The sequence below is a fragment of the Enhydra lutris genome, unplaced genomic scaffold, assembly GCF_002288905.1.
Source record: "Enhydra lutris kenyoni isolate GAN:26980312 unplaced genomic scaffold, ASM228890v2 scaffoldscaffold28, whole genome shotgun sequence".
NCBI lineage: Eukaryota > Metazoa > Chordata > Mammalia > Carnivora > Mustelidae > Enhydra > Enhydra lutris.
Window position 1 is genome coordinate 25,211,032 of NW_019154112.1, and position 26,379 is coordinate 25,237,410.

Genomic DNA, 26,379 nt, shown 5'->3' on the forward strand with positions numbered 1-26,379 from the left:
CATTGCTGCTATAAACATTGGGGTGCAGGTGCCCCTTTGGATCATTACATTTGTATCTTTGGGGTAAATACCCAGTAATGGAATTGTTGGGTCATAGGGTAGCTCTATTTTCAACTTTTTGAGGAACCTCCATACTGTTTTCCAGAGTGGCTGCACCAGCTTGCATATTATTTCTCTTCTCCTGTTGGGTTTAGGCTTTATTTGCTGTTCTTTCTCCAGCTTCTTTAGGTATAGGGTTGGTTGTGTATTTGAGACCTTTCTTGTTTCTTCAGAAAGCCTTGTATTGCTATATACTTTCCTCTTAGGATCACATTTGCTACATCCCCAAAAGTTTGAACAGTTGTATTTTCATTTTCATTTGTTTCCATGAATTTTTTAAATTCTTCTTTAATTTCCTGGTTGACACATTCATTCTTCAGTAGGATGCTCTTTAGCCTCCATGTATTTTAGTTCTTTCCAACTTTCCTCTTGTGATTGAGTTCTAGTTTCAAAGCATTGTGGTCCGAAAATATTCAGGGAATGATCCCAATTTTTTGGTACTGGTTGAGACCTGATTTGTGACCCAGGATGTGATCTATTCTGGAGAATGTTCCATGTGCACTAGAGAGAAGATTGTGTATTCTGTTGCTTTGAGATGGAATGTTCTGAATATATGTGTGATGTCCATCTGGTCCAGTGTATCATTTAAAACCTTTATTTCCTTGTTGATCTTTTGCTTAGATGATCTGTCCATTTCAGTGAAGGGGGTGTTTAAGTCCTCTACTATTATTGTATTATTGTCGATGTGTTTCTTTGATTTTGTTATTAACTGGTTTATATAATTGGCTGCTCCCATGTTAGGGACATAGATATTTAAAATTGTTAAATCTTCTTCTTGGATAGACCCTTTAAATATGGCAAAGTGTCCTTCCTTATCTCTTATTGTAGTTTTTGGCTTAAAATCTAACTTATCTGATATAAGGATTGCCATCCCAGCTTTCTTTTGATGTCCATCAGCATGGTAAATTGTTTTCCACCCCCTCACTTTGAATCTGCAGGTGTCTTTGGGTCTAAAATGAGTCTCTGGCCAACAGCAAATCGATGGGTCTTATTTTTTATCCATTCTGATACCCTGTATCTTTTGATTGGGGCATTTATTCCATTTACACTCAGAGAAACTATTGAAAATATGAATCCAGTGCCATTGTATTGCCTGTAAGGTGACTGTTACTGTATATTGTCTCTGTTTCTTTCTGGTCTATGTTACTTTTAGGCTCTCTCTTTGTTTAGAGGACCCCTGTCAATATTTCCTATAGGGCTGGTTTGGTGTTCTCAAATTCTTTTAGTTTTCGTTTGTCCTAGAAGCTTTTTATCTCTCCGTCTATTTTCAATGACAGCCTAGCTGGATAGAGTATTCTTGGCTGCATATTTTTCTCATTTAGTGCTCTGAATATATCATGCCAGTTCTTTCTGGCCTGCCAGGTCTCTGTGGATAGGTCTTCTGCCAGTCTAATGTTTTTACCATTGTAGGTTACAAACCTCTTGTCCCGAGCTGCTTTTAGGATTTTCTCTTTGTTTCTGAGAGTTGTAAGTGTTACTATTAGATGACAGGATGTTGACCTATTTTTATTGATTTTGAGGGGGTTTCTCTATGCCTCCTGGATTTTGAAGCCTGTTTTCTCCCCCAAATTGGGGAAGTTCTCTGCTTTAATTTGCTCCAATATACCTTCTGCCCCTGTTTCTCTTTCTTCTTCTTCTGGGATCCTAATTGCTCTAATATTGTTTCATCTTATAGTATCACTTCTCTCTCGAATTCTCCCCTCATGATCCAGTAGTTGTTTATCTCTCTTTTTCTCAGTTTCTTTATTCTCCATTGTTTAGTCTTCTATATCACAATACTCTCTTCTGCCTCATTTATCCTGGCGATAAGAGCCTCCATTTTTTATTGTACCTCATTAATAGCCTTTTTGATTTTGACTTGGTTAGATTTTAGTTCTTTTATTTTGGCAGAAAAGGATTCTCTAGTATCTTCTATGTTCTTTTTCAAGCCCAACTAGCATCTTTATAATCATCATTCTGAACTCTAGTTCTGACATCTTACTAATGTGACTATTGATTAGGTCCCTGGCAGTCAGTACTGCATCTTGTTCTTTTTTTTTTTTTTTTATGTTTTTTTCCATTTTGTCATTTTCTCCAGAGAAGAATAGATGAATGCGAGAACAAAATGCCAAAAGGGTAACAACAAACCGAGAAAAATGTATACTAGACAAATCAGAAGAGACCTGAAACTGGGGGGAAAAGAAAGGGAAAAAAAAGAATATGATAAGGCTGATGAACAAAACAGAGATATACACCAAATTTGGGGTGTATTTTGCTATGTTATAAGAAACTGTATCCCAAAATTTTAAAGAAGGAAAAACATATATATATATATATATATATATATAAAATATATGTCATATATATTTATTATTTAATATATATTTTTAAGGTTTTATATATAAAATATATATTATATATATATATTTAAGGTTTTTTATATATATATAAATTAAGGTTAAATACAATGAAGGGATAGAATATGATTGTAAAAATGAAAATTAAAAAAAGATTTTAAAAAAGGAATTGATAAGATGTTGGTTGGAAAAGGAAAGAAGAAAAATTCAAAAAAATAGAAAAAGAAAAAATAAAGAAAATTAAAAAAAATTAACTTTGAAAGACTGAAGAATCATGGGGAAGAAAGCCATGAATTCTATGTGCTGTATTCCCCTAGCACTAGAGTTTTACATTCTCTTCGATTGGTAAACTTAGTCTTGGCTGGATGTTCTTGCTGATCTTCTGGGGGATGGGATTGTTGCAGTGATTCTCAAATGTCTTTGCCTGAGGCAGAACTATCCATCCCTTGCCAAGGGCCAGGGTTAGTAATCTGCTCAGGTTTGCTCTTGGTAGCTTTTGTTCCCTGAAAGTTTTCTGTGCAGCTCTGGAGGATAAGAATGAAAATGGTGGCCTCCCAATCTCCAGCCCTGGAGAAGCTGAGAGCTCAGGGCCCCACTCCTCAGTGAACCCTCAGAGAAAAGCAGTCAATCATTCCTCTCTCACTGGTTTTCCAGCCATACTCTGAGCTCACTTGAACTGTGACTGAGAGTTTCTCTCTCTGGGACATGACCCCATTTGGGGCCTCCAAACCCAACAGATTCCTGCAGTGCACTCCCGTGCTATTCCTCCTGGGGGAAGAAGGGGAGTCTCCCCGGATCTGCCACTTGTTGGCTCCTGCTCAAAGAGTAGGGGCCCAACTCCGCTGCAGAATATGGTTTATGACAACCCTGAGCTGAGAGCCCGCTTCTTGGCTCTATCTTTGCAACCAGCTTTCCCCCTCTGATACTTGAGAGCTCTGCCACACTCAGGCACTGCTGGTCTTTCTGTGACCCCAAGGGTCCTGAGACCACACTGTCCCAGTGATGGTTCCACTCCTCGCTTAGCCACTGGAGCAACATCCCTCATTGGAGCAGTCTTCTAAAAGTTCTGATTTTATGCTCTGCTGCTCTATCACTTGCTGGTAGCTGGCCCCTCCCCCCATAGTCTATCTTTCCATATATCACCTTGGATTCACTTCTCCATAAGTCCTACCTTCCAGAAAGTGGTGGTTTTTCTATTCATAGAATTGGTTCTATTCTTTTCTTTGATCTCCTGTTGAATTTGTAGGTGTTCAGAATGGTTTGATTACTATCTAGCTGAATTCCTAGGAGCAAACAAAATTTAGGTCTCCTACTCCTGTGCCATCTTGCCAGCAATCTAATGCCGATTTTCATGCCTATTTTATCTCATGTAATCCTATTATCTTCATGAGAGAGACATTTTATAGATGAAGAAGCAGAGTCTGTAATAAAATTGTCTTCTTATGTTGAAACTCACTTATGAGCTTGTGAACAACTTAAGGGTAAGGTTGGATCTTTCATCACTGTTTTTCTAGTGTAATAACTCCTAGTATTAAGTGCTCCATAAATGGGAATGAAGAAAGTGAAGAGTAAGAAAAGTCATCCAGCTAGAAAGTGGCAGAGGTAATGTTCAAATTTAGCTCTGATCATGAAGCCCTTGTTAAATAATTTGCTAATTTTTGTTAAAATAGGCTTTTGTTAAAAGCCTTTGTTAAATAATCTGCTAATCATCTTTGATTTATAGAATAGTTGCAAATATAGTATGAAGAGTTCCCGTATACCTTTTGCCCAGGCTTCCCTGTTGTTAATATCAGACATATCTGTTACATTTGTCAAAAACAAAAAGATAATATTGGTGCCTTACTCTTAACTAAATTCATGATATTATTCATATTCTACCAGTTTTTCCACTAATGTCCCTTTCTGTTCTAGAATTTAATCCAGATTCCCATACTAAATTAAGAAGCCTCGCAATTATCTGCAAATATACTCTAGAGCCTGGATGGGGTGGAATCAGCAGGTGCAGGTCAAGAATGCCGGCTATGGGTGCTGAGTAATTATAGGGTAGAAAATCAAGCCAGGAGTTACAATTCCTACATTCATTCATTCATTCATTCCTTCATTTATAAAAACATTTTATTTATTCACTTGACAGAGAGAGACACACAGAGAGAGGAAACACAAGCAGGGGAAGTGGGAGAGGGAGAAGCAGGCTTCCTGCTGAGCAGGTAGCCTGATGTGGGGCATTAGGCTGACCTGAGCTAAAGGCAGATGCTTAACTAACTGAGCCACCCAGGTGCCCGCAATTCCTACTTTTAAATTGGAGGCCCCTGTCATTCTTTTTTTGACCAATAATATCCAGCAATTTTTACTTAGAATTGTGATTTTTGTAAAGAGAAATAAGATAGTAGTCGTGAACATAATCATTGTTTAATTCTTCACTTAAATGCTCAAGACGTTTTAAGTATTTACTATTATTGATTGGCTTTCAGCCACTAGTTAATATGCACAGGAGTAAAAAAGTTCTTGAATGATTTAAAATTATGAATTATAGCCATGTAAGTATAAGACATTAAAAAACCCCACAAATTAAAATAATACTGATACATTACCTTGACTGAGCTTCTAGAACCACTTTCTATTCTACAAAATAAGCTACTTATGTGTGGAAGCTAGCATTTGGTGTGGCCTTTGGGTCACAGTCCTATGGAGACAGGTTCAACACTCTTTCAGCTGTGTGCTATTGGTGAGGGAACTGTCAAAAATGTCATCACCAGACAAAATTTTTGGATGTTTTATCATTCAGTGAATATTTCTACACCATCTACCAGTGCCTCCTTAATAGGTGTCATTTGAGAAATTTAGATGTATTGGAATCCTGTCATCTGGTTACAAAGAAAGACACACATGGTCTTTTTTTTTTTATAAGATTTATTTATTTTATAGAGAGAAAGAACATGAATGGGGGGAGGGGCAGAGGGAGAGGAACAGGGAGAGAATCTGAAGTAGACTCCCCACTGAGCATGGAGCCCCACATGGGGCTCGATCCTGGGAAGCCAGACCATGACTTGAGCCAAAGTCCACAGTAAGTGGCCTAACTGACTAAGTCACCCAGGTATCCCTGAAAGACATACATCCTCTTTCTTTCTTTTTTTTTTTAAGGTTTTATTTATTTATTTGTCAGAGAGAGAGATAGAGAGAGAACATAAGCAAGGGGGAGGGGTAGAGGGAGAAACAGGCTCCTCGCTTGGCAAGGAGCCCTATGAGGAACTTGATCCCAAGACCCAGAGATCATGACCTGAACTAAAAGCAGATGCTCGGCAGACTAAGCTACCCAGGCATCCCACATATATTATCTCTCACTTCATCTGTCCTCCAGGCCATGGTTGGTCCTCATGGCAGCCCGGTGTTAGTTTCTTCTCTGTGAAGAGGGCGTTGGGAAGGTGGAGGGTTTAGGCTGAACTCTTTTGAACTTTAAATACTATTACTGAAACACTATAGCTCCCTCCAATTGTAATGAGAAATAACTTTATAGTTCACCTTTGGCAGTATCTTTAGAAAAAGAAAGAAAAAAGGGCCAACTGGCTGGCTCAGTCAGTTAAGTGTCCACCTCTTGGTTTTGGCTCAGGTTGTGTTCTCAGGGTCCTGGGATTGAGCCCCACACAGGCTTCATGCTCAGCAAGGGCTCTGTTTCTGACTCTCTCCACCCCCCTCGTCCCTCCAGCTTGTGAGCTCTCTCTCAAGTAAATAAATAAATTAAAAAAAAAGAAGAAGAAAGAAGTAACATGAGGGATAAAGTTGTGACCTACATAGCTAAGGGCACATGACTAATTCCTGGCACAATAGCTGTAGCCCAGTCAACTGAATGCCAATGCAAAGCTGTTCCTGTATTCCACTACATCTCCCATTCCCCACAGTATGCCTCCATGAGGGTTAATTGTACATCATCTGCATGTATTTGTCTATGTCCTTGTGTAATACGTTACTGAAACCTATCTATCTCAGTTTCCTTATCTATAAAATGGGGATGATAATTGTACCTACCTCATAGAATTTTTGTGAAGAGTTTATATATATATATATATACACACACACACACACACACACATCTATACACAAGCACATATGCACTATTGAGATATGACTTAGAACAGTGCCTGGTACCTAATGAGTGTGCTATGTGAGAAGTAGGTGCTAAAGTTATTAATTCACCTCATTTTTTCCTATAATTGTGTTCTTATCTATTTTACTGAGAGTGTATACATTGACATATTAGTGCTCATTATATTTTTAAATCAATCTAGTGGCTGTAGTTCATACTGTATTTTTGAAATATCTACTTAAATTAGTACAAATAAATTCCTCCGTAAGACTAAATAATTCACTATCCTCTCCTGATGTAGAAGATGTAGAGAAGCTTTTTATTGTGAAAATGAGGCAAGGACCACAGTGTGGCTGGGATACAAAAAATGAAAAGATTTTATGGGGCTTTAAAATGATTTAAAAATATGTTTTATGTGATTGACCATTATAGTCCTTCTTGTAATATCTTTGTGGGGATGGTAATAGACCTTTCACATGGGGTTGCTGAGTGGAGACATGGCATTAAGGGGAGTGGCCAGGAACCTGTACTTCCTTCATTCTTATCCAGGGCTTTGACTAGTCCAGCAGAAAAATACACGGAACCTGCCAGCTACTGTGCTTCTCTCCAGAGCCTCTCTCTCTTCCCTATCTGTCCTTCCTCTTCTCCATCCTATTGCCAGACCCTTCAGTCTGCATATGAAACTTTGGCAGGCATTCATGTGATATTTCTAATGATGCTTATGTTGTTAGTGAGACTCCTATTGTGAAATACAGTGCTGGTATTGAGAATACACTATTACATTAAAAAAAATTTTTTTTACATCTCCCGGAGCCCGTAAATGGGCCATCCTTCTGCCTTTTGTAGGGAAGGAAAAAGTAACCTGATGATCTGCATTTTGTTTGCAGGTGTCCTTCAACTTTCAAATGTGGAAATTCAGAACTTTGGGTCACCTTTGTACTCAGCTGTTGAACTCCTTAATGCATCGGCAGGAACCTGGATAATATCATCCACTCTGCACCAGAGCTGCGGTGGGGGCATTCGTGTGGCTGCCAGTCATGGGATCATTTTAAAGGACAATCTGGTGTTTGGTGCAGTTGGCCATGGCATTGATTTGCAGGGTCAGAACTTTACTCTCTCTAATAACCTTGTGGTTCTGATCACACAGCCAGCATGGTCTACCATGTGGGTGGCAGGAATCAAAGTGAACCAGGCAAAGGACATCAGCCTTGATGGCAATGTTGTGGCAGGATCAGAGCGACTCAGCTTTCACATCCGAGGCCACAGGTGTTCCTCTCCTGAAGCTCGCTGGTCTGACAATGTGGCCCACTCAAGCCTTCATGGCCTGCATCTCTACAAGGAAAATGGGTTTGACCGCTGTACTGGTATCTCTGGCTTCTTGGCTTTCAAGAACTTTGACTATGGTGCTATGCTCCATGTGGAGAACAGTGTGGAGATGGAGAACATCACTCTGGTGGATAATACTATTGGACTCTTGGCAGTGGTGTATGTGTCTTCTGCTCCACAGGGTCACACTGAAAATGTACAGGTTGTACTCAGGAATTCAGTCATTGTGGCCACTAGCTCCTCTTTTGACTGTATTCAGGACAGAGTTAAGCCTCGCTCTGCCAACTTGACATCAACAGATCGAGCTCCTTCCAATCCAAGAGGGGGTCGAGTTGGTATTTTGTGGCCTGTATTCACCTCAAAACCAAATCGCTGGCCTCAGGAACCATGGCACAGAGTGAGGAATGGCCATTCCATTTCAGGAATGATGAAACTTCAAGGTAGGAGGTTCTGGCTTCCAAGCAATGTAGTGCATAGGATCTTCAAGAGCATTCAGAAATTATATCAGCAAGAGGGTATGATGTAGTCTGGTGCTTACCGTCCAATTGATAACCTTCTGGCTATTGATAAGCACAATGGTGATTTATAATGACAGGGAGATGCTCCTTAAAAAGTCATTGCTTTATTTATGTTGAAGAACTTTCACAGTGATTATTTAATTTGGTTATATGACAATTCTCTAGGTAGGTGTTTTTTTTTCCCTATTATGAAAATGAGAAAACAAATGCAGAAATTGTGCTTCACTGAAGTTGCTTAGTAGGTGATGGGGCAGCCTGGATTAGAACCAGTTATACCACAACCTGTGATGTTAATCTTCCATCAGATCTCTTTTGTGCTATTGTACTCACTTCCACTGGATCACGATCAAAACTTTGATGAAAAGTATTACTCTTAAGAATTTAATGTGTTGGAATACTCTTCTCTTTTGATACAATGTCCAGGTCTTGAAGAACTACTGACATTATAAATTGGGATTTATATTAACTCCTAGAAATACCATGGATAGCTTAAATTTACTACCAGATACGCGTTGGTGTAAGAATATTTAGTTGTGTGATCTATATGTGCTGTTGGTAGGTTCTATGATCTAATGTTATGATATCTTAAATTTTTTTTTTCAGATGTCACCTTTTCTAGTTTTGTGAAGAGTTGCTATAGTGATGACCTAGATGTCTGCATCCTGCCCAGTGTGGAGAACACTGGAATCATGCACCCAATAATAGCAGAGAGGACCAAGATGCTAAAGATCAAAGACAAAAATAAGTTCTACTTTCCTCCTTTACAAGCTAGGTACCAGTTTTAGTATTTATAATAAGCCATGTTTATTAAGTATTTGGAAATTTCTCAAATCCTTAAACATGTTTAGAAAAAAAGAATAAAATCATCAATGTGAATAGAAATAAGTTTTTCTGGAAAGCTACGGTAGATTGATTGAATGACTCAAGTTCTTTACCCTATGTTCATGACCTTCAATACAAGATTTTTGCAATCTTTCCTACATCAGAGGCAGAGACTCTATTTCTCTCTTGAATTTGGGCTCAGCCATGTGACTTTTTCTGGCTAAAAAAGAGAACAAAAAGTGATAGAATGCAAATTTTACTAATGTTGTTTCATCGTTTTATCTTTATTTGAGATACTTCTTTGGGTGTTTTCAAAATCATTGGGAAAAAAATTTACCCTAAGTCTTGAATCTTCCATGGAGTATGATGTCACTAGTTTTCAGAAGAAGGCTCATGAGCCCTTGTGCAGGGACTAGGAAGTCAAAGGAGACTGTGTCTGTTGCCAAGAATCCCTGCACTGAATGAAGTGTCTCAGATATTGGCGGCCAGACCCTGTGTAACTACTGTTCTTGAACATACAATCTGGGAATTTTATACAAGGATCTGAAAACTAGATGAGGAATTATTTTGGCATAAAAGGGAGTGGGAAAGTTAGGAGCAGGAATAACGGGTTACTTTCTTTTCCCCACAACATTAGGGAAAACTCCTTTAGCTGAAAGAAAAGAATCAAGAAAAATTCCCCTAATTAGAAAATAATATGTTTGGCTCAACACCAATCTCTTCTTAATGCCCATCCCTAAGCCATTTTTTCGGTACCTAAACATTATGAGCTTTGCAATTTGTGTTATTCTGTCATCTTTTCTCCTGCCCAGTTTTCCTTAGGTTCATGTCTTACTTATGGAATGAAATAGTTATAAAGCTAAATGATATTAGCATCTGATTCTTTTATTATTAATACTTGACATATGGTTGGCATACAATAAATATTTAATATTATTACCGATGGTACCTAAAATTATTAGACCAGGGGAAATCAAATAAATGCTCTATAATTCAATGCTATAATTGCTTATAATTTGTTTATATAACCTGCCAGACTCTCAATTCTGAAAGTATAGGAACCATGTCTGTCTTTATCACCACTGTATTCCCCAACATATAAATGTAGGTTTTCAATAGATATTTGTTGAATAAAAATATCTGTTTTTACTTTGTATATAGCACAAATAGAATTGATATTTATAATAATAATTTTAAAGTCCTGTAAGGCCCCAAAGTTTCATAAAGAAATGATTACATTATGTTCTGTAGATATTAGAGGCAAATTTTATTTTTTCTTGCTTCTTACAAAATTAGCAATTGAGGCAAAGATTTTATATTCAGATATCTAGACTATTTGGTTACAAGAATGTCTTTCTTTTTGCTCATATAATGAGAAAATAACATTTTCTATAGCGTTTTATTTTGTATTTATGTAGCACATTATTAGTAATAAAATCCTGTTGAATTTCTTTTTCTCTCTTTTCTTTAAGATTTTATTTATTTGGTTATTTGGAGGGGGAGAGACAGGGGGAGAGGGACAGACTCCATGCTGAGTGTAGAGCCCGACATGGGGCTCTATGTCAAGACCCTGAGATCATGGCTTGAGTCAAAACTAAAAGTCAGGGGTGCCTGGGTATCTCAGTGGGTTAAGCCTCTGCCTTCGGTTCAGGTCATGATCTCAGGGTCCTGGGATCTAGCCCTGCATCAGGCTCTCTGCTCAGCAGGGAGCCTGCTTCCCCCTCTCTCTCTGCCTGCCTCTCTGCCTACTTGTAATCTCTCTCTCTGTCAAATAAATAAATAAAATCTTTTAAAAAACAAAACAAAACAAAACCAAGAGTCAGATGCTTAACTGCCTGAACCACTCAGGCATCCTGAATTTCTTTTTCATGTCAGCGCTGCCAATGTCTGTTTTCTTTGTGTTGCTTTTCATGGAATGAGAGAGGTGCTTTCTGTCTGCCTTTACAGGAAAGGTTTAGGATTGCTGGTCTGCCCTGAATCAGATTGTGAAAATCCAAGAAAATATCTCTTTAAGGATCTGGATGGGAGAGCCCTGGGTCTGCCACCACCAGTGTCTGTATTTCCTAAAATGGAGGCAGAATGGACTGGATCCTTCTTCAACACAGGTTAGTTATATCTGAACTTGATGCCTCCAGCAGAGGGAGTATGCCTGTGAAGGAGCTGGTTTGGCTGGGTCCTCTAGTGGGAACCGAATCGCCAGGAGAGGAATTGAGTTCCAGGTGGAGTCTGTGCTACCGCAGGAATGCTGAGGGATTGAGAGATGCCATTACGGCGTTGTTATCCCCCCACAAGATCACTTACATCTCTGTATAATGCACAGATTCCCACAATGCAGCTCTGTGCCCAGGTAAGTACTTCCTCTCACCAGCACGCTCACCTGCTCCTGGAGCAGCACTATCATCGCTCGCTGCCCCACAGTAAGCCAGGCAACCAGCTCCTCTGTCCTCTGAGTCAACAGTTCTCTTACCTCCCGACTGAAAGGCTCTCAGTCTGGGGAGGGTGGCGAAGTAGATGTCATGCGATTTTCTTCCTTTCCTCTATCTGTTCATTGTCTTTGGGGAGGGCGGGGCTCTACTCAAAATTCCTTCTTCTTGCTGATGCAACCAGAGCCCATTTAGGGACCAGTTTTCATAGCCATAACCCCGGAAAGATCATCAGTCTTCTACGCCCACAAACAATGGGACTCTGAGTTTCTGTTTGAGGTCAGGTGGATGCTGTTGTACATAAATCTAAAGAATTTCCCCAGCTTTCTTTCTGTTTCAGTGATGGATTCTTTCCAGACTTCTCTTTTAGTCTCCCTTTCCATTTTTAAGTTCTAAGTGAATGAATGTTCCAGGACAATGTTCTCAGATCTATTTTGTTCTCTCCCTAATCTTGCTAAGTCCAAGGTTGAAATATCTTCTACCACTGATGACTTCCAGTTTATATCTCCAGCCCTGAACTTTGGTTTGATATAAACAACTGACTCCATTGGGAAGTACAGTCGGCATTTCAGACTCAACATATCCTAAATGGATTCTTGAGCTCTGCCTGCCTCCCCAGCCTGCTTCTTGCCTAGTTGACCCTACCTCTGTAATTGGTATCATCACTCATGAGATTATTTAAGTAAAAGAGTCTAGGAGTGATCCTTTATTCCTTTTTCTGATATAAATTCTCTCATTTGTAAACCATCATCATCTCTCACCCAACAAGGGAATGGGCTTCTTTCTTCTGTTCTTAAACCCCACAATCTATTTTTCACATTGCAGCCAGAGTGATCTTTTCAACTTTCCAATAGTTTTCCTTTCCCCTAGAATGAAATCCAAACTACAAGCCTGTAAGTCTTATCGTATCTGGTCCCTGACTACCTGTGACACCTTTTTTACTTATTCATCATAGTCTTATGATTTCTTTAACATGCTAGGCTTATTCCTACCCCAGGGCTTGCCTTTGCATGTGCTGTTTCCTCTGCCCGAAATCTCCTTTTCTCATTTCTTTGCAGATCTTGCTCCTTCTGTTCAAATGATAGCTCCTCAGAGAAGCCATCCCTGGTCACCCTGTTCAAAAGAATTATGTCCCCATTATTCTCTAGTTCTACTATGCCTGCTTTCTTTTTTGTCAGAGTTCTACTATTTGAAATTATATTGCAAACACACGTGTTTACTGGTTGATTCACTGTTTGTCTTTTAAAGTGCAAACTTAGAGTAAGAGTTTTGTCCTGATAGTTGTTGTCTACTTGGAGAATGTTCAACAAAGAGTAGTTGATGGGTTGATCAAGAGAATGAATTGTTGATAGCCAAGGAGAATACTAAAGTTGTTTGCCCCAAACCCTTCAAGAACGTGTAGAAGAAACTGAGGCTTCAATTTCGGTTCTGGGTCTAAGGATTTACCCATAGTAGAAAATCTGGAACCAAGACTTACCTCAGTCTCTTTTTCCTTGTAGCCATCTTACTTCCATTTGAACCACTGCTACTTTTAGCATTCGGGATTCACAGAAGTTTCTACATAGGTCTTTTAATTACCATACAATTTCATGCCTCACCACTTTTTCATATTTCTCTTAAATATTTTTATAGGTTGAAGTCTTATCTTTGCAACAGGATGACAAGTTGTGGGGGCTATGATATAGGTTTTAAAAAGTCAGTGCTGAGTACATGGAACATGCTAAGTAAATACTCATTTTGATAAGTTGGTAGTATCTGTTGAATATAACCAACACATACATTGTTTGCACAGAGGAATAAAATGCAGGGAAAGTATATATTGAGAAAATACATGCAGCATAGTAGAAGGAAAAAAAAAAGATAGGCAGCGGCTCTCTCATTTACTACTATATGTATTCAAATAGCTTTTTATAGTAAGCTATCCTGTTGGCTTTAAGAGTTGCCCCACTATTACAGGTGCTTATGCCATGGAGAAAGCATCTTATTTTCAAACAAAGTAAGGCATAATTGTGAGGGATTTCTACACTTGTGGTTTGGGTGAGGACCTCATTGTTGAGAATCAGTACCAAGGGACTTGGGTCCCAGAGTATTTAATGGAAATTACATTTCAGAAAAGAATAAGGGCTGAAGAGTGTCTTAGTTGGGTTGCTCCAGAGACAGCCATGGATATAAGGCTTAGACTCTAGTACTTTATGGGAGGGGGTGAGTATGGAAAGTAGAGAAGTAGTGACATAAGACAGGGAAAGAGGTGAAGCCAGGAAAGATGGAATCAAACTGATCTCCACTGTAGAGAGCTGGAGCTCAAGTTTTGGGGGGAGCTCCAGGAGACCCTGGGCTCATGACTGAAATGTATCCCTGCTAAGCTATGAAGAGGCTAAGGTATTTATATTCAAATCCCTACTTGTCATTGGTTGAAGGATTCTTCTGGAAATTAACTCTCTAGCCTCTTGGCTGTCCCTGAAGAAAGGCCAACTGTGCTCTTACCTGTGGCCAGGAACAAACCTTTCTCAGAAGAAGTGGTAGGTTCCACTAGCAGTCTTTGGTGTATGAAGGTGAGTTCTGAAAACATATACCTGTGACACTGAAAATGTCTGGGACAAACTGGAGCTCTAAAATGTTGATCAAATGCTCCATGTGTAAGGGCCTCTGGGTGGCTCAGTTGGTTAAGTGTCTGCCTTCAGCTCGGGTCATGATCCCAGTGTCCTGGGATCGCGTTCCACATTGGCCCTCTGCTTAGCGGGGAGTCTGCTGCTCCCTCTCCCTCTGTTCCTCCCCCTCCTCATGCGTGCTCTTTCTCGCTCTCAAATAGGTTAAAAAATCTTAAAAAAAACTGCTCCATGTGTAAGTAATGGGGTGGTTGGATGAACTCAGATGGTTGCTTGCCATATGGTATAAATATAGTGGTTAGGCATAGACATGTTCTTGTGGCTTGTTGTATATTTTGTTTCTTAACTTTCTGGTGTGTTTGTAAAATCTGATTCAGTAGTAAAACTCCAGCAGATATTACAGTAGAACATTCCACTTACTCTCAATGTGTAGACAAGCATAAGTGTGAGTGTTTGTGTGTGTGTGTGTGTGTGTGTGTGGTTGAATGTATTTAGGAAGGTGTATATGACTGACTGCTTTCAACTCCTGATGGTTTAAAGCTTTGTAACGTTTTAAATGGGGTTGCTATAGGTACCAACTGCAAGGATTTCCACAGTAGAACCTGCTGTTTACTGTGCTAAAAACACAATCTGTGTCTTCTTGCAGTGAAGGAGATAGCACATAGTGTAAATGGTGTCTTCCAAGTGCTGACAGGATTGTAGGGTTTTCCTTTGACTTCCAAAATATGAATAGATCCTCCTTCCCTAATCCAAGTCCCTTTTTAGTTTTTATTTATTTATTTTTAAAAAAGATTTTATTTATTTATTTGACAGAGAGAGACAGGGAGAGAGGGAACACAAGTAGAGGGGAGTGGGGACAGGAGAGGGAGAAGCAGGTTCCCCGCTGAGCAGGGAGCCCGATGCAGGGCTCGATCCCAGGGCCCTGGGGACATGACCTGAGCCGAAGGCAGATGCTTAATGATAGAGCCACCCAGGTGACCCATCTCTTTTTATTATTTATTTATTTATTTTTTAAATATTTTATTTATTTATTTGACAGACAGAGATCACAAGTAGGCAGAGAGGCAGGCAGAGAGAGAGGAAGGGAAGCAGGCTCCCTGCTGAGCAGAGAGCCCGACACGGGGCTCGATCCCAGGACCCTGGGATCATGACCTGAGCCGAAGGCAGAGGCTTTAACCCACTAAGCCACCCAGGCGCCCCCATCTCTTTTTATTTTAAAGCATTCTCTTGTATGTCACTTTCCAATTCCTGTACACAATCTGATAGATGAGAAAAAGCACAAATTTAATCTGAAGAGGAGTGTCTATTTTGTATTTTTCTTCTCCAAGACAAGAATTTATAATTTTCTGTGGAACAGGAAGAGGAGATGAAAATGGAGACAACTAGAACCAGCTCTCATATTTATTCCAAGTGGCATTGAGTGTGCCACACCCTTGTGTTCTTTCTCAACTTTATTAATAAATGGTTTGGAGTCCCTTGCCTTTGAGGGTTATTTTTAATTTGAAAAACGCAGATTGTATTTGCCCATATAAGTTCACAGTGGAGCTACCCAACCCAGACAGATATCCACAGGTCCCAGTGTATTGTCATATACTCTAGCATTAGAAGCAAGAATTATCCATGTGGATCAGCTATAAGGAATACTGTGCCAGTGGGTTTTGCTATCTGTGTGATGCAGGGTGTGTAGCCAGGGGAAAAGTGAGCTGTTAATTTTGATTTGTACTTATCTGTAAGTTTGCATTTGCAGCCAACTCTGAAACATGCATGGCAATAGAGCTCTAAGCCGCTAATCCAAAGCAGGAGATTCTCTGAGGACCATTTGCATTTTATTCTGGAAAGGGTTTCTTTTGATTATGGAAGCAGCTGATGATCTGAAGATCCAAAATCATGGGAAAAACCAAGTCAGGTGGGACTAGACCGGTGCCAGAGCACTCTACTCTGGCTTCTTAGTCATTTCCAGTCTGTCCCAGACTCCAAATGGGTGGCTTTACCTCCCAGACTAGTTTGTACATGTGGAGTACCTGTGTGGTTGAGAGAAGACTGGAAGAAGTCAGAGTTTTACTTTAAGTGGCATTTTACAATTTCTGAGCCGTCTACTTTCTCTGAAGAAAGTAGAAAGGGGGTGTGACATGGAGGGTGGCCCGCCTTGAGCAGCTTTCCCATGCCCTATGCTGAAGTTGTCATTTTCATTCATTGTGCGAATGCATTTTGACTTCCTATGGTCTACCGAGGCTTCTAAGGATGGGAGCTCTGGTTGTGAACAAAACAATACTCCTGCTTTCATCAAGCTTATGTTCCAGTGGAGAGAGATACATAAACAAATAAAAACATTCCAGTAGTGATGAGAGGTATGAAGAAAAGAGTATAGGGTTTTGGGTTAGAGAGGTAGACTGAAGGGTGTGGGTAGGGGAGTGGCTATTTGAAACAGAGGTACATTTCCAAGGAGACCTGAATGAGGGGCAAGGGGTCACTGCTCGGAGCAGAGGGAGGAGACTTGTAGGGACAGAGAGCTGCCAGAATAGAACCTCTGAGCCAAGAATGGTTTCCGCGTGTCTGAGGGGTGGGTGAAAAGGTGATCAGTGCTGTTGGTGTGTAATTAATAGGAATGGGAGTAGTCACAGGTAGCCAGGAGCTGCTCCTTCCTAGGCCAGAACAATTTGATAAGATGATGTTGGAGGACAGAGGTTGGAGGATGATGTTCATTCTCTGAAAACATGGTACCTACAGCCATGGAATAAATGTATAGGGAGTGGGAGTCAGACTGGGAGCAGGCAGTGTAGTTAGGAGGGGACTTAGGGATGCACCACACCCCACAGGCCATCTGCTGACATGCGCTGGCCAGCAAAGTCTTACACTCATTGACAGTGAAAAAATGACATAAATTGATCACTTAGAATCACAGCAACTTGACAGAGTAATTTTATGTCTGTTGACTCTAATGTATTAGAAAGAAAACTTGGGATTTATTTTGTACGTCTAATTGGTCAGATAATTTTTTTTTCCTTAAAGATTTTATTGGGGTGCTTGGGTGGCTCAGTGGGTTAAAGCCTCTGCCTTTGGCTCAGGTCATGATCCCAGGGTCCTGGAATCGAGCCCCAAATCAGGCTCTCTGCTCAGCAGGGAGCCTACTTCCTCCTTTCTCTCTGCCTGCCTCTCTGCCTACTTGTGATCTCTATCTGTCAAATAAATAAATTAAAAAAAATTTTTTTAAAGATTTTATTTATTTATTTGTCAGAGAGAGAGAGAGAGAGAGAGAGAACACAAGCAGAGAGAGAAGCAGGCAAAGGGAGAAGCAGGCTCCCTACAGTGCAAGGAGCCCAATGCGGGACTTGATCCCAGGGTCCTGAGATCATGACCCAAGCTGAAGGTAGAAGCTTAACTGACTGAGCCACCAAGGCATCCCTAATTTATATTTTTTAAAGTCTTGGTCCTCAATGGCCTGGAAATTTTAAAATAGACAAAAACAAACAAAACAAAACAAAAACCCTGTTCTCTTGCCAAATATTTTTCAGTTGAGGAGGTAAATTTGATGTGCTTGGGACAGTGGCTTCTGTAGCTGACTTATCATCAGAATTATCTAGGACATTAAACATTCATTTGCATGTTAGGGGGATTTTGAGTCAATAGGTATGTGTGAGGCCCAGGCCTTTGTGTTTAAACACACAGGTACACATTGACTCATAAACACAGCCTCCCTGAGTTATTCTGCTGTGCTAAGGTTTGAGAACCACTAACTAATAGAGTCATTTATTTCCTTTGAAGTAAATAGACAGGAAGTTATGAAGACAACGTTTTTAATTTAAAAAGTGAGCAGTCTCAATTTCTCACAAAAAATCCAACATTTGCTCCCTGTGCCAAATACCATAGGCATAAATATACTTGCTTATATACACACTGGATATATTCTAGAAAGGGAATAGGACATGAACTAGAAAGGTATAGGAGTATTCACAATCTAAATTAAGTCTTCAGATAATAAGAATATATTAAACTTTTTAAAATGTAGATTATTTTTGCTAGGATTGAAGTGAGTTGAATGACCTCAAAATGACACTTTAATAATAAAGCATTGGATAAAAGTGAGTTCAATGCAAAGTTTATTTTTTAAATTCTACATTGCGTCATTATATTAAAAAAACTTAAACTCATGATAAGCTTTTCCCACACTTTCCTTAATGTCATTCCCAGCAAAGTCCTATGGTCTGACCAGGACTTCTGACCAAATCCATCTTCGGGACAGGTGAGAGTTTCCCATTCTTTGCTACGAGAGGGTAAGAAACATTTTTCAAATGGTGTTCCTTCTTGGTCGCTTCTTGAGAAAGTTATAAACCATTATGGAGACCTTAAAAGTGACTGGCCTCAAATCAAACATAAACGATGAGGTTGATAAAAAAGAAAATAAAGCTGGCATTTGACTGTTAGCCCACGGAGTGATGAAGTAGTTTCCCACCGAATAATGGGAAAGTTCCCGCAACCCGGGAGGCGCGCGGTCCGCTGCTTGCGGACAGAGCGGCGAGCATCGTCTCAACCCTTTGTTGCTAGATCTCAAAATGCGTCTTTTCTTTAAGCTTTCCAGGCTTCTCTTTCCTCCCATTTGTCCTGGGAATGACAGCAAGATGGTATTATAAAATGGGAGAAGGGAGAGGGAGGGAGAAAATGAGGGGACAGAATGGAGAGAGGAAATGGTTTGTCTGCCAATATCTGTGCTTGCAGAGGTCTTTTTCTTCTAGCTAGAGGGGGAAATACCATTCTCTTTTCCCAAGCAATTATAGGCCCCAAAGATTGAAACTTGGTATATAGCTCTTTAATCTCAGCAGATATTTATGGTTAAACATTAGACTTTTAGGATTCCAGATGTCAGGGTATTCAAATATAAAGTCACAGTAGAGTCTCAGAAAATATTAGAATCTTCGGGATGCATGGCTGCAGGGATTTTTCTCCCAAGTGGAAGAGGGCAAAGCTTTCCGTGATCCTTTGTGAGAGCACCTTTCCTTCACCTGATTCTCTCACTCCCCCATGACTTGCCGCATCTCCAGGCTCTGAATGGTGTGACAGTGTTTGACTGTGTTTTGAAATCGCCCAGAGTGTGAGTTGGAATGCTTTTCGTGTGAGACTTGTAAAGGATGACATGAGAAGGCGTATGAGCCATGGGAATAATTCTGTTGCCGCTCCTCAGTCTGGACACTTTGTAATTCCTGAGATTGCCTTGATTCTCAGATCTTCCGTTAACACCCAGTACTCGTGAACTATCTGCCATGTTTCTGACGGTTCTAAGAACTTCAGATGAGTTATCTCATGTAATCCCATCAACAGAATATACCCTATGAGGTAGATAGACTTATTCCCTACCTGTTATAGCTAAGGAAACTATTGTAGAGATATAGGTAACTTGCCCAAGCCATAAACTAATGAATGGAAGTTTCCGAACCGAACCCATGTTTTTCACACTATGTGCGATATACCCTCTTGCTAAGTTCCTTTTTCCTTTTTCCTCTACATTCTCCAGTGTTAGCTCTCTTAGATCTATCAACTTTCTCACACAGTGTCCTATCTACACAGAGCAAAGCAAACGGAGACTGTGCAATTATTCTAGCAATTATCCACCCCAACTAGCAGTAATAATAGTTACCATTATATCCAGCATATTCAATGTGCCAGGCATTATGCTAAGGGGGTTATAAACATTCCCATTTATCCTTTCAACAGCCTTAACGTGTAGGGATTGTTATTCCTTTTCAGCATTTGATGAAATAGGGGTTTGGAGAAGCTAACTAATTTTTCATGGTCCTGCACTTAGAATGTGCAAAACCAAGATTTAAATCTATATTTGTCTGATTCCAAAATCTGGGCTTGGAACCACTTTTAGATAATTATCATCGTGTGGTCTGAATCATCTGGTGGGGAGCTGCACAGAAAGATATTTCACCAATGAATTCACATTTTTCCATTTTATGTGGTAACAAATCGATTTTTAAGTTTAAAAACCTTTTCAATTACTATAACATTTCTGAAAGGCAATGGTAATAATGACCACACACAAAAAAAATGTCACTTAGTTCTTCTTCATATGTAGATGGCCATTTCCTGTGTATGGAGTAAATGGACTCTGTCCCCTCCAAGAAACCCATTTTGCTATTGTTAACCCCTGGAAGTTGTGTGACAACAATAGAGCAGTACAAAGTAGAGGCTTTGATCATGAGATCAAAATTTATTGTGGTGGGGCACCTAGGCAGCTCAGTTGGTTAAGAATCTGCCTTCAGCTCAGGTCATGATCCCCCAGTCCTGGGATCGAGCCTGTATCAGGCTTCCTGCTCAGGCAAGGAATCTGCTTCTCTCTCTCGCTTTTCCCCTCTGTCCCTCCCCACCGCTCATTCTCTTTCTTTCTCAAATAAATAAAATATTTTAAACATTTCTTATGGTAATTTTTCTGTAGCCTCCCTTTTCTCCCAGTAAATTGAGGTATGCCCCCCCCTCCACACCAACTTAGATGTTTCTTGAGAGTCCAGTTGAGAGCAAAGCACTATGTACTATTGGGGTATCCTAAATAGGACACAGCAAGGCAGATAAGAAGCCATCCTTGCCCTCATGCATGGGTGTGGGGGGGGGGCAGGCTACGAGTTGGAGAAAATGAGTTAATATAAAATTGGCATGTATGCTGGAGAGCCCATGTATACCTGGGGATCTAGACAAGGGCTCTAGGAAGGAAATGGAGTTTGCCATGAGCCTAGAACATCAGGTAAAGCATTGAAAATCCTGCATGAAAGAAACCAGGCAAAGAGGGTGTTTTGAAGCAGCAGACTCAGTGGAATGCTCCCTGACTTCCAGATACAGATGGGGTTCTTGTGGGTCTTTCTGTCCTTGCTCTACCTATCACTGAGTTCTATTATAGCACATCTGATGCTTTCCTGCCATCATCTTTCAAGCCTTTCATCTCACCAGACTGTGAATACCTTGACAGCCAAGATCCTTGAATTTTTAGTATAATCCCTGGAGCATAATATATACTCAGTAAATGTTTGCTGAATGAGGGAATAAATGAATAAATGGGTGACTAAATGAGCAAAATGGCAAGAATTCAAGTTTAGGTGCCAGTCAACTCTTCCACAAAGTAAATCTTACAGATTTACTTAATATATAATTTGTTTAAGCTTTCTCAAAGAATGTTCCCTATTCAGTCATCTCAGGAGATGGTGGAAAATGTGGTCCGTGGCTAAATTTTGAAAACTCTGACTATTCAAATTTTGGAGATTCATCATGTACATTAAGATATTAAAAGCTCTGATAAGGGGCGCCTGGGTGGCTCAGTGGGTTAAGCCGCTGCCTTCGGCTCAGGTCATGATCCCAGGTCCTGGGTTCGAGCCCCACATCGGGCTTTCTGCTCAGCAGGGAGCCTGCTTCCTCCTCTCTCTCTGCCTGCTTCTCTGCCTACTTGTGATTTCTCTCTGTCAAATAAATAAATAAATAAAATCTTTAAAAAAAAAAAATAAAAGCTCTGATAAGTTCTGCAATTAAATTTAAAAATGCTATTTAAATTTGCATTATCCAATATTTCTCAAACTTCTTAACTTGTGAATACTTATTCAGACTACACATTAGTGTCTGTTGGAATTAGTGTACTTCAGAATGCATTTTGGGAAATACTGGGTCATGTTAATTCATTAGTTTGTAGGGATATATGCCATCTGGAAAGAAATAAGATTACAGGATGTTTAGTTTGGATGGTTCCTTGGAGGTTAATATGTTCCACTTTCAACTCAATAGATATATTGAATTCATAGATAGTCTCTACCTTTAACTTTTTCAGGAAGTTGGAATTCACTCCCTTCCAGGGCTACTGAATATATTTTGAATAATTTTAATTATGAAGATTCTTTCTATGATTTCCATCAGCCATGACCTAGTTGACCTTTTGGTATAAGAGTATAGGTTTAATTCTTTCCATATTACAGCCTTTTACATATTCAAACCAACAAAACAATGATCTTATAGTAACCCAGTATACCTCTTTCAAGCAAAGAAATTCCAAATTCCTTCTGTTAGCCAACATATGACAGATTGTGTCCAGGTCTTCACCTTCTAAACTGGCTAATTTTTGTTGATGATTTTTCCAAAATGTAGAAGCCAGAACATTATATAGCATTGTCCTATAGAGATAATAATGCAAACGCCAATAGTATTTAAATTTTATAGTGGGCAGTTTAAAAAAAGTAAAAAGAAATGGAATTAAATTTAATAATACATGTTATTTAATCCAATATATTAAAAACACAACCATTTTAAGATTATTCTAGTATGAAACTATTGAGATACTTTACATTTTTTTTTCATTGTGTATTTGAAATTTAGTTTGTATTTCATAGTTATAAGGTATCTCAATTCAGAAACAACATTTTCATCAGAAATATTTTATATGTATCTGGATTTGATTTGAAAAAGTAGATTCACATGTACAAGTTGTTCCAAATATACCTAAATATTTTTCAACAACTAATCACTAATACACTTTAAAGTAACTAAAATTATATTCAACTTAAAATTTACTTCTCAGTTGCCATAGTCATAGTTCAAGGGCTAAATAAATACCTGTAGCTATGGTTATCATATGGGTATTTTTCTTCCTTAGTTCTGGAAGGTCAAAGAAAAAGAACTGACTTTTTTTTTAACCTATGTTATAGACTATTAATCTCTGTTAAATTTCATTTTTATAAGTCACTTTTATAGGTCATTCAATGTAACTTGGGTTTCTTTGGATTGGACACTAAGCCCCAAATTAGAAACCATTTTACAGACCACCTAATTAGTTCTGGGCATATAACCCAGTCAGTAAAAGAAAGAAGCTTATCAAAATTATCTCTTAAGGAGCTACTGTTTAAATACCCAGTCCTCCAATAAAGCATCAAGGTTTTCGGAGACTAGGAATTTTACTACTCAAGTTAAGGACCCTTTATTGAAGTCTCTTCACATTGCTATGCTTTGTTGTGTGAGAAGATCGATAATATCAGTGTTCCACGAGAAGGGACTATTTTTGAATATCTGTAACTAAATCAAGTTACATGACTTTTTGCTGAAATAATATCCTGTTTCTCTCTTTTTTTCTTAATTTTCTTTACTTTTCTCTTTCTTTCTTTCTTTGCCCCTGCCCCCACTCCCTATTCCATCTCCCCAGGTTATTTCCAGACTTCATTGAATAGTAAACTGTGCTCCTAGTCTTCAACTTTTAATAATGAAAGAATTCTGCCTTGCTCTGTTCAATCTTTTGGTACAGTAGTATTGAAAGATTTAGAATGCAGAAGCTCACACTTTAGCTTATTTTACGTCTAAGACAGATGGAATTTTTTTGTTTATTTTATGTATTCTTATGTGTGTTTGTGTGTGTGTGTTGTGCACATGTGCATTTTAATGGAAGGGGATACTTGAACAGTCCCATCATTAAATAAAATGCTTGTGCCTTACCAATAGGAACTAAACAAATTCATGACTCAGACCTTCTCGTTTCAATATTATGGACCTGGAAGATTCTTTGATCTGGTTCTCTGTTTTTTCTCCATGTATTTGCACACTCACTGGATGTAAAAACTAATGCCATTTTGTGATAGTTTGAGATTATTAAAAATACCCTGAAAATAGATGTGTCAAAGGAACAAAAAACTTTTAAAGGTCAGAAATAGATCCAAATGCATTTGAGAAATCAGTTTATAAAAAAGATAACATTTTAAATCATGGGAAAATAGAAACTATTCAATTAATGTCATTGAGACATTTAAGTAGTCATTTAGGGAAAAATTGAGAAATTCATGATTTTTATAAAAGTAAATTCCATATGGATTCAAGAGGAAAAAATTGAATATATAGAATTACTAGAAAATATGGGTGAGATTATACTTTTCTCGTTATGGAGATCTTTCTTGGGAAAAATTGAGAAATTCATACTTTTTATAAAAGTAAATTCCATATGGATTCAAGAGGAAAAAATTGAATATATAGAATTACTAGAAAATATGGGTGAGATTATACTTTTCTCGTTAGGGAGATCTTTCTTAGCACAAATCAAAATCCAGGAAACATAAAATAAATATTTGATAAATTTGACTACAAATTAAAAAGTTCTGCAAAGAATATCAAAAGCTAAATTAAAAAACCTAGGAAAAATTTACAACTCAGAGAAAAGAGCTAATTACCTTGTAATAACAAAAAATTCTTACTAATATTTAAGGACAAAAAGGAACAAGCCAATTAAAAAAAGAGTCAAAGGATTCCAAAATGTATTTCACAGAGAAAGAAATACAAATGCCAGTAAACGTACAAAAAGCCCAATTTCTCTCATAATCAAAGCATGAGTTAATAGCTTTTACACTGGGACACCTGAGTGGCTCTGTCAGTTAAGCATCTGCTTTTGGTTAAGGTCGTGATCCCAGGGTCCTGGGATGAGCCCCACAACAGGCTCTGTGCTCAGCAGGGAGCCTGCTTCTCCCTCTGCCTCTGCCCCTCCCTCAGCTTGTGCTCTCTCTCCCTGTCAAAATAAATAAAATCTTTATTAAAAAAAAAATCTTTTATACTGTGTCTTACTGCCTGGATGGTGTCCACTTACTAGTCATGCAACTCCAATCAAGTTTCTTATGCTCTCTGAGCCTCAGTTTCCCCATTTAGGAAGTAGACACATCAATATTATATACTCATGATTATTGTAAGGATTAAAAGAGAGAAACTCAACAAAAGTATCCACTACGACAACTGAGACAGTGGTGACCACTGCTACTATAATTACTCTTAATATTATTGCTTTAGCAATTATCTTGGCAGTGATTTAAAAAGTGTGATCATTTCCATGTTGGGAAATGTAACAAAGAGTTCTTAGACTTTCAGACTTTATTCTCCAATATCATTTGATGTAGCCTTTTGGCATCTGGTAACAATTTAAAAGTTCTGACTCAGCAACTCCACTTTTAAGACTTTATCCATTTTTGTTGAATGAATAAGCAAAACATTAAAACACACAATGAGAAAGAAAACACTCCCTGCCTCTTAGCCCTCTGCTATCCTGATCTCCAGTACTACTTCTCAGAGGGAACAACTGGAAAGTTGCCATATTAAAAAAAATCATGTATATTTATTACTTATTATTTTAATAAGAATAATGATAGTAAAACTCATTTATATAACAAAAGGATTCCTCAAAAATGAGTTGGTTATTATGTAAAGCATGTCAAGAAAAAGGATACAGAAGGAAAGAAATTTTCGTAGACCTGGAAGCCAATCTTTTTACTATGGAATTAGGGACTCCCTATAGGACCCAATTCCAATTTGCTTAACTCTCTCACAGGAGAAATATTAATAAAAATTGAATGTAAGTTCCTGAAAGTAATTGCCATGGAGAAAGGGAGGTGAAGCTGATTTTTTTTTTTTTTTTTTAATGTGGCCGTGGGTGATAATCTCTTCCTTTTTGGGTGATGTTGGTAGGATGCAGCTCTCCTTGAGCATTGCCAGTGTGGAAACCAGACTATCCCTACATCTAGGCTATATTATCTCTGTTTGAATGCTTTCCAAGCAAAGAAGCAGAACTTAGAGCTATAAAAGACACATGCATACGAAATACTTAGCCCCAAGCCTGGATTGGGATAAGAACAAAGTAAATACTAGTGACCACTGTTCTGTTGCCACCATTTATCATGGCTCTGGCTGGGGCAATGACTTGAGCATTTCAGGCATCATGTCTTAACGATTCTTGTGTGCTACTCTTCTATTGCTGCCATAACAAATTACTACAAATTTAGTGGCTTAAAACAACACCCATGCATCATTTCACAGTTCTGTAAGTCAGAAGTCTGTTAGACTTGGCAGATTTTCTGCTTTGAGGCTCTCAAAGAACAAATTAAGGCATGGCAGGACTGTAGTCTTTTCTGAAGTATCTAGGGATGAATCCATTTCCAATCTCACTCAGGTTCTTGGCCAAATTCAGTTCTATGGGATTGCAGGACTAAGGTCCCCATTTCTTTGCTCATAGGCTTGGACATTATGCTTAGCTTCTAAGGCTGCCCACATTCCCTGACTTGCGGCCCCCTTAACCTTCAAAGCCAGCAATGGTGGATTGTGTTCCTCTCATGCTTTGAATCCCTCTTGTCTCTTCTTCTGCTGCATCTGATTCTAGACAGAGAAAGTTCTTCACTTTTA

General features: G+C 38.9%; 1 protein-coding gene across 1 annotated transcript in view; it reads left to right on the forward strand.

Moving 5' to 3' along the window:
* The window catches only part of LOC111152224 (PKHD1, fibrocystin/polyductin), a 459,207-nt gene that overhangs the window by 326,400 nt on the left and 106,428 nt on the right, over window positions 1-26,379 (forward strand). Inside the window, exons 58-60 of the mRNA XM_022510630.1 lie at window positions 7,404-8,282; window positions 8,964-9,132; window positions 11,130-11,287. Coding sequence (XP_022366338.1) covers window positions 7,404-8,282; window positions 8,964-9,132; window positions 11,130-11,287 — 1,206 coding nt within the window. The remainder of the gene's footprint in view (window positions 1-7,403; window positions 8,283-8,963; window positions 9,133-11,129; window positions 11,288-26,379) is intronic.